Source organism: Macaca thibetana, chromosome 9 (genome assembly GCF_024542745.1).
Source record: "Macaca thibetana thibetana isolate TM-01 chromosome 9, ASM2454274v1, whole genome shotgun sequence".
Taxonomy (NCBI): Eukaryota; Metazoa; Chordata; class Mammalia; order Primates; family Cercopithecidae; genus Macaca; species Macaca thibetana.
Genome location: NC_065586.1, coordinates 43,719,652 through 43,732,985, shown reverse-complemented (window position 1 = coordinate 43,732,985; position 13,334 = coordinate 43,719,652). Strand labels below are relative to the sequence as shown.

General features: G+C 49.7%; 2 protein-coding genes across 2 annotated transcripts in view; one reads left to right on the top strand and one right to left on the bottom strand.

The window, feature by feature from the left end:
• DRGX (dorsal root ganglia homeobox) overlaps nt 1-10,444 on the bottom strand; it is a 32,495-nt gene extending 22,051 nt beyond the window's left edge. Inside the window, exons 1-6 of the mRNA XM_050805365.1 lie at nt 10,290-10,444; nt 9,758-9,872; nt 5,509-5,606; nt 4,482-4,583; nt 598-776; nt 396-508 (exon numbers count right to left, since the gene is read on the bottom strand). Coding sequence (XP_050661322.1) covers nt 396-508; nt 598-776; nt 4,482-4,583; nt 5,509-5,606; nt 9,758-9,791 — 526 coding nt within the window. The 5' untranslated portion in view covers nt 9,792-9,872; nt 10,290-10,444. The remainder of the gene's footprint in view (nt 1-395; nt 509-597; nt 777-4,481; nt 4,584-5,508; nt 5,607-9,757; nt 9,873-10,289) is intronic.
• LOC126963224 (mitochondrial import inner membrane translocase subunit Tim23) overlaps nt 1-13,334 on the top strand; it is a 901,060-nt gene that overhangs the window by 31,157 nt on the left and 856,569 nt on the right. The window lies entirely within an intron of this gene.

Here is a 13,334-nt window from a genome sequence, read left to right as displayed (position 1 = left end):
AGTGGGCCGGCTGCACGCATGGAGAGGGAGCTGGGAGCAGGGATGATTGCCCCACCCAGGCCCCACCCATGAGCTGCAGGTTGGCACCTAACACTGTTACCAGGGAGCAGGAGAAAGCTGCGAACATGGAAGGTCACTGTGGGGCAGTATCCTCTAGGACCAGCTCTCTGTGGGTGAAATGATGCTTAGGACATTCTCTCCATGCTCAGGCCGCATATAGGAAGCAATCAAGATAGTACTGGACAGCACCAGTGGCCCTGGCTGTGACTGACAGGAGGCGAGGAAGCTGCACAGGCCCAGATGCAAGGATGGCCAAGCTGAGACCCAGGCTGGTCACACAACCTCCACCACCCCCACAAGGTCATGCCCACCAGCCCAGCTGAACCCAAACTCACCTTTGAGGGAGGCCACATGGGACAAGGCCTGGGCATAGGTGGCCGTGTTCAGGAGAGTCCCCGGCAAGCAGGAGGGGAAGAAAGGCCCTGCAGGACCTACCGTTCGCCCCAGGCTGGCAAAGGAAGGAGATCACATTGAGGTCTCGCCCTGTGTCTGCAGTGCTGCCCACGGCCCACCGGGCCTAGAGACCCACAGTCTCACCTCTGCTGGGCCTCCAGCACCTCCTTCTTGCTCCGGGCTTGGTCCCCAGGGGGTGGGGAGTTGATGTTTCTCACTGGAGGAGGCGTCGCCTCTGCCATGGGTTCCTTGGCTCCTGGCTCCTGGTCCGAGGCCCCTCTCTCCGTCTTCCTCCATTTGGCTCTTCTGTTCTGGAACCAAACCTGAATCCCCGATGGAAACATGCACCCAGTGAAAATCAGACAGGAGGAGGGAGCCAGAACCCTGGACCCAGTGCTGGCACTTGCAGCTCACCCTGCAGCCTCCTCTCCACACCACGCCCTCTGAACTGCAGTGTCAGGCCCACAGCGGGGTCAGAAGACCCACTTAAGAGGTTAGGACAGGCATTTTTTAATGAACGTTAAATAATAGAAAGTATCCGAATGCCCATAACAAGGGTAAAAGCACTATCTTGTGGAAATCCTTAATGTTGAGTCACACGCAAGTTCATTTATTTGATGTGAAATGTATTTCCTACTGGAGGTGGAGGATCACCAGCAAAGCAGCTAATGAAACCTGACCCAGGGCTTCCTCATCACAAAGACTCACTAGGTCTTCCGACAGCTGTGGCCTGGGTACCTGGGTGTGTCTGGTCTGGCCTCATATCTATGATATCGTCTGATACACATCACGACATATTCGTGATCAGCAGCCCAGTGTACCCATTAGAAACATTGACTCTGGGTCAGGTGTGGTGGCTCAGGCCTGCAGTCCCAGCAGTTTGGGAGGCCGAGGTGGGCGGATCACTTGAGGTCGGGAGTTTGAGACGAGCCTGGCCAACATGGCGAAACCCGGTCTCTTTTTGTAAAAATACAAAAAGTTAGCTGGGTGTGGTGGTACATGCCTGTAATCCCAGCTACTCAGGAGGCTGAGGCAAGATAATCACTTGAACCTGGGAGGCAGAGATTGCAGTGAACTGAGATCATGCCACAGCACTTCAGGCTGGGTGACAGTGAGACTCCAGGAAAGAAAGAAAGAAAGGAAAGAAAGAAAGAGAGAAAGAGACAAAGAGAGAAAGAGAGAAAGAGAGAGAGAGAGAGAGAGAGAGAGGGAGGGAGGAGGGAGGAGGGAAAGAAAGAAAGAAAGAAAGAAAGAAAGAAAGAAAAAAAAAAAGAAAGAAAGAAAGAAAGAAAGAAAGAAAGAAAGAAAGAAAGAAAGAAAAAAGAGAAAGAAAGAAAGGAAGAAGGAAGGAAGGAAGGAAGGAAGGAAGGAAGGAAGGAAGGAAGGAAGGAAGGAAGGAAGGGAAGGAAGGGAAGGAAGGGAAGGAAGGGAAGGAAGGGAAGGAAGGGAAGGAAGGAAAGGAAGGAAGGAAAGGAAGGAAGGAAGGAAGGAAGGAAGGAAGGAAGGAAGGAAGGAAGGAAGGAAGGAAGGAAGGAAGGAAGGGAAGGAAGGAAAAAAGGGAAGGAAGGGAAGGAAGGGAAGGACGGAAAGAAACAGTGACTCTGGATCCATCCATGGCCTAGAATTTGGGACCTCAGTAAATCTGGTTTAGAATCCACGGCATCCCTATGAGGTAAGTAGTCCTGCTATCCCCATTTTACAGATGAGAAAATTAAGTGCAGAGAGGTTAATTAACTTGCCTAAGGCCATCCAGGTGGGTAAATGGCAGATCCATAGTTTGAAGCCCACTGGCTTGGCTGGGAACTGTGATTCAAACTGTTTGGGGGTAATAACTGTGGCCACCCCGTAAGACTTGTTAGGAAGATTGGCATGCCTGCAAAACACTGAGCACAGGGCCTGATGCATAGCCATCCACCACTCAGTAAACATGCACTCATGTCATCTCCATCACCCTCAGGTTACAAAAAGGCTGGTGATTCATCTTGACCTAAGCACCTTCTTCGAGTCAGGTGCAGGGTTCTTTAAGCCCTAGAAACCAAAACTATATTCTGCAGGACAGCCTCATGGAAGCCGGGCAGCCCAGGTTCAAGGAGTTTCCAGAGGTCAGTGAAATCCTGCTTCTGTTTACTCCTTCCAGCAAAACCTCTTCCCTCCCCTCCTGGGAGATAATTCCTGACTACAAAAAAAAAAAAAAAATGCTTGGCGAGACCTCCCTTCAATTCCCCAGCACATCCTCTCCTCCTCCCCTGGCTGCTGGCACACTGGCCCCAGAGAGAGCCTGGGTCCTTGAGGCTGAGCTCTCTGCTGGGCTGGCCCACCCTATCTCTTAATTTTCATTCTTCTTTAACTGGGTTTCTTTCTTTCTTTTCTCATCTACTTGGCTTTTAATTGCACATATCAGCAACCATTGAATAATGATTTTATCTATATTCTAAATTTAGGGCAGTTAAATGCAAAGCAAAATGCAGACACTTTCTTGCGTCTTAATTGAATGAAGGTCACAGCTATAACAACATTTAATTGAGCTATTTTTCATTATCATATTTTAATGACTTTGCACTGACAGTTCGCCTGCTTCTGAGGAAAGAGCATGATGGAGTCGTTTATTTCCCTATTTAGTTATTGTTTGACAACATCAGCTTCGATTAAGACCCTGCTTTATAGAACATTAATCATATTTGAATGAGCAAGGGGTATAAATGTAAACACATCTCCCTTCCCGCCACCGAAGCCCACGTCCCCACATGGAGGTTCACTAAACAAACGTTTCACAGCCATTGTCTGTCTGCATAATAGCCAACAACAGCCTGAACAACAATTCCCGGCTTTAATTGTCACCACCCCTATCTTACCCTTGCACCTTTCAGGGAGAAGTTATGATCTTCCACTTCTGAATGCTCAATAATTGTGTCATTTATCTCAATTTGCAGTTCAGTCTTTAGGCAGCTATTGGCAAGCTGGCATTAAAAAAAGAAAGGATAGACGGTATCCTGGCCAAAGGAGATTTTCATTTCCAAATAATAATCAGTTTAATTTGCCTGCATATGACCAATGATTCATGTTCGGATTTAATAATCAGGATCACATAATCTGATTATAGGGGAAATAATTTGTTTACAACCCCCAATTTACTGCTCAGAATTCCATTATCTCTCTTCAGCCATTGGTTTTTAAGAGATACTAACATGACCCAGGGGAACCGAAAGCAAACTATTATATTTCCTACAATTAGATCTTTGCATAGTCTTAACCCCAAGCCCCTACATAAAAAAAGAACAGAAACAGCATGGAGGAAACCCCATAAATAAAATGAATATATAATTGTGCTCAAAGAACAGCTCGCCCGGAGAGGCGGCACTGTGGATCCCTTCCTCTCGCGCTGAGGCACATCTGCTGGGTTTGGCGGGCGGGTTTGTGCACCTAAATGTAATCACTGTGTAGCTTCTAAACAGAAATCCTGTTTAGAGACGGCCACCGCAGGCCATACTCATCTCTGAAGCAGCCCTATTGCTTTTGCTGTTTCAAGATTTTTAAATTGCACATCTTCTTCCGATCCACTTTGTTGAAAGAGTCAGAGAGCAGGGGAAAAGTTGGACATGATGCAATTTCTGGAAAGCAGATCCTACCCTGCTTCCCATCTGAAAACGCGGTTCTCTGCAATTGACTGGCCTTACACCAGAGCGGTCAGAGCTGCTTTGAGAATAGCATCTCAGCTCTTTTCTTTCTTTCTTTCTTTTTTTTTTTTTTTTCCCAAAGCAAGGAAATGGATGTGCATTGATGTAATTTAGTACCTTAGAGACGCGGACAAATTAGTGTAGAACATTATCACTAGTTAATTATGAATGACCGATTAATCAACCTAATCTAATATTCCACATTATGTTGATGTTATTAAAGTGCATCATGAAAATGACAGATAGTCTTCATTTGCTTTCTTTGGCCAAATGTGCACTCTGCAGTCATGATGTCAAAAAAAAAGTTTGCCAGTTTTAATATTAGAGAGTTAAATAATTAAAAAGAAGGTTTACCTGCACTCTGGCTTCTGTGAGGTTTATTTTCATGGCGAGCTCTTCTCTGGTGAAGACATCTGGATAGTGTGTTTGGGCAAAAACGGCCTCGAGAGCTTCCAGCTGGTAAAAGGAAAAAATATGTACTGGTGAGAGGCTGTGGCTAGGTGAGGGGAAGCAGATGCATATTTCAAATCTCCTATGAGTGGTGAGGAAGCAGTTTCACAGATCAAATCAAGGAAGGACAGGGAGAAAGGAGCTCTTTGGAAGGATCCCACAGAATGAGAATTTCAACCGCGGATGACTTAGGAGCTACCGCTTACTGGCAACCTCAGTGCTCTGGCAAGAAGTAGAAATAAGAGAGATGTGAATATTTATATGCTTTTACATTTAAGTATTGTCATAGGAATCAAAAAAACCTAATGGTCACCTTATGAACAGTTACAGTAATTGGTATCGCTTTCACCATAGGAAGCCAGGGAACAGAAACAACTTGCAGAAGCCCTCATGGTGTCATCCCACAAAATGCCATAGGGACATTTGGTCACCTTCGCAACCACTCCAGTTCACTCCAAGAGTGGGACACAGGCTGATCGAGGAGAAAGAGCCCAGCTCTGGGAAACACAGTATCAAGGTCCCAGTTGTAGCCCTTCCACTTGTAGGCAACTATACCTTATCCAAGTCAGCCAACTTCCAGGGATCCGGGTTTTCATCTCTGTACTGAGAATGAGAATGTCTGACCTGCCTTCCTCAGAGGGTCACTGTGAGGTTCAAACGATATTGCTGACATGGAAGTGTTCCCCAAACTATCAACCTAAGGCAAGTGGGAGAGAACGTTGCTGCTTCTCTCATCTGGGATTACAAGGCTAAAGTCATCTGCACTCCCCCTAAAACAGATTCCTTGGCACATAAGTTGTTCAAGAAAACAGAAAGATTCAGTTAACGTAATCAATTGGTCTTATTTTAAAAGACAAAGAAGAGTTGCTCAACTCTGATTTGGGAGAGGTAGGAAGTAGCTGATGTTTGAAAGGAGAATCAACGTTGGTACCTGCTGAAGAGTGAACGTCGTCCGGTTCCGGCGCTGTTTTCTACGTAGAAACCCGTCGTCAAAATCCCCCGAAGAGTGGTTGCCAAAGGGTGCAGTGCCTACCAAGAGCAAACTGATCAGCCTGGGCTGGAAGGGGCCCCAGTCCTCAGACCGCCCCCGGACACAGTTCAGAGGGCACACACCTGACCCACCAGACAAGCAGCCCTGTTTGTCCCAAAGGATATTTTTCTGTTCCTCCTATTAAATCCCCCTCTTTTCCACTCTGTCCCCAAAACCTCTGACTTTAAACCCAGTTATCCCTATTACACAGGGCAGGTGGTAACCTTAATCCCCGAGATGGCCAAGTTCAATTCTTGTGAAATTCTGGACTCTGAACCAGGAAGGGTCACTGACTTGAGGCAGAGCCTTCACCTGCTCTCCAGCTCCCGGCTCCACCCCTGTTCAATGTGCCTTTATCTCACCCCTACTCCAGATCCTTTAATAGAAGCCTGTGTGTCTCCCTTTGGCTCATCTGGTAGTTTACTTTCCTTTATTTCTATAAAGAAGAATTAAAATCTGGGAGCTGGGAGAGGCTGGGGGAGGAAAGAAAACACCAAGAGCTTTTCACAGCACTTTTCTCCTAGAAGTGCAGAACGCGAGGAGGGAAGAAGTTTATAAATGAATATTAATTACTGTTGGTCACAGCTCATCAGCACCATAGTGGATCTGTTATATAGATGTCAATTAACAGGAGATCTGCACCAATAGTGACTGTCCTGAATGCCAAGCAGACTTGAACAAGGCCACTCTCAAAGGGCACCCCGCCCTCTGGCCAGGCCTTATAAAGCACCTATTGCTGCTACTTCCCCACAAAAGAAAGACGTTGTCCTCCCCAGCAGGCTTCAAAGCTCGCTATAAACCCAGAACAGAGTTTGGCCCCAAACGTGCATTCAGATCATTTTCCAAATGTGCTCTATTTACTTGATAGTCCACAATGGCTTCTTAGGAAAACAAATGAGCAAGTTGCCATTAACCAGTGAATACTTTACCTGCTATGGGCTCTGTTCTCAGAATCACGGCATTAGGAGTTCTGGAGCCACACTGTCCCAGACAAGGACCCTCAGAAGGGCCTCAGTCTCAAAGATTGAAAGTCCTTTGGGCTTCTTAAAATTCTGTCTACTAGAGGAAGTTCCTTCTAGTTATTCTTTCACCCTCCAGGGCCACATCCTTTGCCAAACACCCTAACTCTCTGCTAAAGTGTTCTCCTTCCATCTTCCTGTCCAAATTGCGTTGTTCCTCAAAACCCTAGTTACAGTTATTTCTCTCCAGCTCATTGGAAACTTAAAAGGAATGGCCTCAATGCAGTCTTATTTTCATTACTTTGCATGAAAACAAATTGTCTTTTTTTGAAACAATGCACTTGACTGGTGAGGATGGAATACAATCTCTGAGGATCTCCAATCACAATTTCCCTCAGTCTTCTAATTTATACCTCATGGTCCCAAAGTGGCTCACAATGTGTACATGCAGAATCTTTAAGTGAAACACTGCATGTCAAACTGAATCCTAGAAAAGGATGACAGTTCACCAAATTAATAAAAGATTGACAAGCTAATAGAAAAGAAGAAAAAATGAGAATAGCTATTTTACTTAAAAATAAGTAGGATAGTCGATATTATGAAAATGTTAAACCTTAAAGATAATTCAACCAAACACAACAGAACAATGAAATATTATTTTCAACATTTTGGTGAAATAATGAAGTGCATAAAGACACCCAGTACAGATATGAGTGTCATAAGATGTGCAGGTTAATTCACCATTTGTAGGAGTACAAATCAGGTGCAGCCTTATTAGAAGGTAATTTGACAACATCCATCAAACATTTAAGTACACATACAGGTATTTAATCTCTGAATATATTTGTAACGTGTGCTAAAATAGAAAAAAATGTGTTTCTGGAAACACCATAGTTGAAAAAAAAAAAGGAAAACAACCAAAATGCCCATCAGCAGACCCTTTCTCCCTTTCTCCACAACGCAGAATGGAATACTACGCAGCAGTTTAAAAGAAATCAGTAGATCTACACATATTGGCATGAACAAATCTCCAAGATACACTACAAACTAAAAAAAGCAAAGTACAGAATGATGTAGCAACATAATTTCAGTGCAAATAAGGCAAAACATGTATTTTTAAAATACATAAATGAGAATTAAATCATATTTTCTTGAAAGAATGACAAAAAAAATAGCAGATACTTTTAGGAAAAGAGGTGGAAAAGGAGGATTTTACTTTTCAATGTATAAGTTTCTGCTGTATTCAAACTTCTCAGGCAGGTGCCAGTGGTACTTTTTAATGTAACATCAGCAAAATTATACGACAAGTAAGATTATGAGCCATTCTTTCTCTTCTCCTTTATGTCTCTCTAGATTAGCAAAAAAAAAAATAAAATAAAAAAGATGATAGACTATAATTATGTCATGTTCCAAAGGTCTGTTCTTAACTTTTCCATTCTCAGGAGATCCCTTTCACCCAGCAACACTCAACTAAACTAAATTACTCCTTTCTGCAAAACTGGCAGAGAAACACATCTACAAACGGAAGAAAGGCTCTGAAAGACCCATCTCCTCTTCTTCTGGTTATACCACAGAGTCAGCACTGAGGTGGGATGTGCCCAGGGTATGGGGAGCACAGTAAGCCCGCTAAGCTGGGCTGAGAGCTGGGGTCACGGCAGGCCAGGCCAGGACTCTCCCTAAGTCACTCCTGCAGCCCACCCTGCACACAGACACTCATGATGTCCCCTACCTGCCAAATGCCCAAACCTCTGCCTTCCCCAACTATGACCAGAAGGGTGGGACACTGGCTGGCAATTAGTCCAGACCCCTGGTTCAGATGCACAGAGAAGGCACCCTCAACATAGGAGAGACTCCCTCAACCCCTAGAGTACACTGTCAGGGGATGCACATCTCCCACCCTTCCATAAAACTCACCCTGCATGGGACCTTGGGGATAAAAGGAGGTGAAATGCAGGCAAATGTGTGGCCTTCCGTTCCTAGCAATGCTGACAGAGCTAGCAGGGCTTAAACACTGGTCCTCATTAGCTTCCTTTAGAAAATCCTACTGGACTCTTAAGAGCTTTTATGAGAAAAACAAAAACAAACTTTCTGAGGCTCAGCCACTGTTCAGGGCAGCCTGCGGCAAGACTGACAAGTATCACCTGAAGTCTCAGGTCTCCCAGGGCCTCACAACATTTACCCTGCCCCTTGTCTTCCACAACTACTTGGCTCCCCAAATTCTCCCACCACAATAATAAATCAAAGGAGTAGGTTGCCAAATGCCACTCCCACGGTTACAAAAGTCCCAATACCCCAGGGCTGAGACTGCTGCTCTGCAGAAGGCCCCATTAAAGCCCACAGTGTGGCTCACCTGATGGCTACTAATTGGCCCCCTGATGTGAAGACCCCATCTTAGATCCCCCGGGTCCTGAGCAGGGGCATGCAGGAGGTCCCAACTGTCCCCTTCTCACCAACCCACGCCCCCCTAACAACTGGGTGCGGAAGCCAGACTGGGGATCCTGAAGGGAAATTTCTTCTCAGGCCTGGAGACCCTCAAAGATGGAAATTCTGGTCCGGGGGAGTGGGGAGTGCTCGACATTTAGGATTAGTGAGTCACAGAGAAGGAGCCACGCTAGGTCAGTCCGGGCAGGTGGTGGGCAGGACCACCTGGTTCCAGGGACAGCCAGGCGGCCAGGAAGCGAATTGAGCTGCCCAGAATCCAAGGCGGATGAGGCCCCTGCAGGGCTCTCGCCAGCGGCCCCAGTGAGAGCAGCCCAGCAATGGGCCCTTCTAGGCTCGTGCAGCTCGTGATCGGGGCCAGGACGCGGCGGGCTCACTCGCCTTCGCTTTCTGGGATGTTTGCAAAAGCACCGTGAAAGATTGATGCGGCCCCCTGGGTTGGGGAGCCCCAATTAGAGGCGTGACACCAGCATCTGTGCTGGGAGGATTCGGCCGGTCCCCGCAGCACGCATAGCCCGGGGCGTCCTGGCCCAGGCAGGGAGGGAGGTGGGAGGCAGGTGGCGACGGGGCGGGGAGCTGGAGCGGGGCTGCAGTGGGGTGTAGGGAGGGGGACAGGGGCACCCCTACTCACCTGCCGGCGGCTGCGCTCCCCGCAGGGCGGGGACCCCGCCACCCGCCAACTCTGCTGCCGCTCCGGCCCTTTCTGGCCGGCTCTGGCTTCATGGAGAGCCTGGGGCGCGGCGCTTACTTACCCTCTAGCTGTGGCGGGCAGTGGAAATAAAACATCGCCGGCTGTCAGATCGGCTGGACGGCCAAGACCTGGGAGGGTGGCAGCGGAACGGACCGGCGCGAGTTGCTCCTGCCTGGCTGCAAAGCAAACAGCGATAGAGCTTCAAGTCTCCCTCTGCCAGCGCTCCCGCCCGGCCCTAGGGCGCACCCGGGGCGCTCCCCTCCTGGAAAACCCTTCCCAACGCCTTCAGCTCACTGCCGGAGACAGGAGGGAAGGCGTCAGCCCCGTCGCAAGCGGCAACCCCACGGGGCAGTCCTTCGGCTGTGTCCACTTCCTGGAGTGCAGTGCCCTCACCCTAGCCCCAGCACCAAACCCGCGCGGCGTAGTTTCTGGCTCTCCGGGGTCCCATCCAGAAGCCCTGCACCCGGGCCGCCGCAGCCAGGTCCGGCTAGCGCGCAAGGCCATCTGTGCGCTGCAGCTCAGGCCAGGAAGGCCAGCCGAGCCCCAAGGCCCGGCGCTCGGGGACCGGCGAGTGGGTCCAGAGCCGAGCATACCTCTGCGGGCGGCGGTCAAGGAGGCCGGAGCGTGACCGCCTCCGGTCCGCACGCCCTGCTTGGCTGGCGGCGGGCGGGGCTCGGCGCGGCTGGCGCCCGCAGGACCAAAGAAGTGACTCGGGAAGTGGCCAGATGTCTTGCTGTCTGTCTGCAGCGCGCGCCGCCGCTCAGCACTCGCCTTTATAATCTCACGCATAATTGGCCTTAATCTGATTATTTCCAGCGCTGTCTACAGCGAGTAACTTGGATAGGTCTATTGGGCCTTACAAATGGCCCACGTGGTGTTTAAAAAAAAAAAAAAAAAAAAAAAAAATCCGTCATTTCTCAGCAAACATCAGGAATGGTTTTTCCTCTTTTAAAACAGAACGATACAACAACCACCACCATCACCCCCAAAAAATTCATTTTCCGAAAATACACTAGGCCCCACCCCCCACCTCATGTCCCCTCAGAGGCAAACCTTTCTCCGAGAGCGAGCGCCCGGTTTGGGCTGCCCTTGTCAAAGGCCTGGCGACTCCCGGGCTGCAAATTGACAAAGCACTGCTAATTGTCGCCGCCGGATGGGTTTTGGGGGGACTCTTTGCACACGGCTTCCCTTTCCAAGCGATCGTACAAAAGGAAAGTTTGATTTTGTTCTCAGCAAGGGGTCCCTGAATTTATGTTCGCTTCTCGATGCAAATGATATGCGGTGGGACCCTTTGCAATTACTTTTAAAATGCATCGGAGGCAGACACTCAACGGAGAGAGACCGCCCTTCTCTCTGCCTGGGTGAAAATTAAACTCTAAAGTACCAGGCTGAAATTTTCAAGTCAGGGGCGCGGATTGGATCAAATCACATAAACTGCAAAAAAAGCAAGTCTAATGGCGCATAATTGGTTCTGTAATAGCATTACACCAGGATAATAGCCCGTTACGGCCCCCTGCACTATTAAGTGCTTCCCTGGCGGAAAGCCTTTATGATATTAAAGGGGGAATATAATGATATTTTGGTTATTAAATGCGTGTAATTAATTTATGCACCACTGAAAATAAAGTTGGTATTATGACCCACTCAAGATGCATCAGAAGATGCAAGTCAGACAACTGTTGATAAGTTCTGGTGTCTGTGCTCCGTCTAGACTGCTGATTTTATTTTGGGACGATGGCTTCTTGGACAGACAACATAAATTGAATATTTTATAAACATTCTAATGCTGCGTTAGGGAGCCTTGGCGAGGTGGTGGGTCGGGTCCCTGCACTGCCCGGGATCCAGCCTTCATCTTAAAGACACAGCGCTTCGGAAACAAAAGGCCTGGCAGGCCCGCCGCTGGACACCAGCGCTGGGCGAGGAACATCTTGCTGCGGGACAGAGCGCTGGGTCCCGGCCGCCGTCGACGCCCCTTAGAAAACAGCCTGGAGGAAGACCAGTCCCTCTCCGGCCGGCCGAGGCAAGTCAGGACCTATTTCAGTGAAGCGGCCCTTCCTGGGTTCAGTCGCTCCAGAGGAGAGTCTGCTCTGCCTCGGGGAAAGAATCACAGGAAACTCCTGCTCGGTTCAGAGCGGAGAGAGCTCGCGACGCCGGCTTCGCCGGGGCCACAGACTCCGAGACTCCAGGCAGCCGGCCCGGGAGGAGCAGCTGGCAGGTCCCGGAGGCGGGTGCGGTGGCAGGCGGGGGCCGGCAGGGCAGCTGAGGGTCGTTCATACGTCATGCCAAGAGGTCTGGGAGCCCCTGGCGCTGATCCTCCCTTATCCCAGGTCAGGAGACCAGCTCTCGCGCGCGCTGGCTGTCTCCCTGTCTCCCTCAGAGGGCCCTTGCTCTCTGGAGCTCTTGACAAGAGCCCGAAGCTCCTCTTGCTGCCTAGGTCTGCCGAAAGTCCCCTCGGGTTCCCTCCTGCCCTAGGCAGCAGTTCCCTGCCTGTGCGCTCTGGGAGCCCGGTGGCCGTGAAGCGAGGTGCGGACAGCGTCTGGGCCGCCCGGGCCAAGATACTCAGGCGCACCTGGGGGTCTGTGCGGGAACCCTCAACGGCAGCAGACCAGCGCAGGGAGCTGCGTTGGCCCCAGAAACCAATGAGGTCCAAACGCCAGTCTCAGCTTCCCATCCCTGACATCGACCGAGGCAGATTCCTATTAAGGCCCAGAGATGACCCCGGGACGACACAGGCGCATCCGGGGTCTGAGAACAGAGCGCTCGCCGAGCCTCCCGGCAAGGTCAGAACCCTGGACAGCGGCGCCGGTTTCCCCACCCCACCCACCCCCGGCTGCTGCGGAGAAAGAAGCCGGTCCCGGGGGCCCAGCCGGGGCCCCTCGCTGCTCAGGAGTGGGATCCGCCCGGCCGGACCCCAGGCTTCCGCGGACCGACCCCAATCCTCTCCCAGACCAAACCTGCGAAAGTTACTCCGGACACGCTCTCAGCGCTGGCAACAGGGACAAAATCCCTTCTCCGCAGTCGCACGCGCCGCTCTTACCCGGCGGCTGCAGCCGGAAACCATCCCGCGGCCCCCAAGGCGAGTCTGGCGGCTTCCCTTGCTAGATAACCAGCCGAGCTCCGGTAACACACCCAGCTCGCGGGGTTCTAAGCCGGCTCGGGACCCTCGGCCTCGCCTCGCCCGGCGCTCCTCTCCCGGAGCCGCTAGGCTGGGCTCCTTCCTCTTGGCAAAACAGCGACTAAACAAACAACCAAACAACCTTAGAAACGAAAGGCTACGGCAAACTTTGATGACGCCAGCCCCCTTTTTTTCCGAATGTCTCCAACACCCGGGAGAAGGTGACTAATAGGTGTTCACTACGGTCCCCCTCCCCCTAAAAAAGGGCTTTAGTAACGAAAAGGTTATTTTTCCTTAATTCTTGTGCGGTAAAATGTATTTTCCAATTAACCAAATTCACCGATCTGTCCCGCTTGGACACTCTGATAATTTACAATCTAAAAGTGTACTTTCTTTATCTAAAGACCAAGGTGACTGCTTTTAATTTTCTCTAACCTCTTTACACTTGATGTTCACCAGACTCATAATGTTAATTGGCTTCATATACGGATCATCAGTTTAATGAAGAAATAAATCCTGTGTT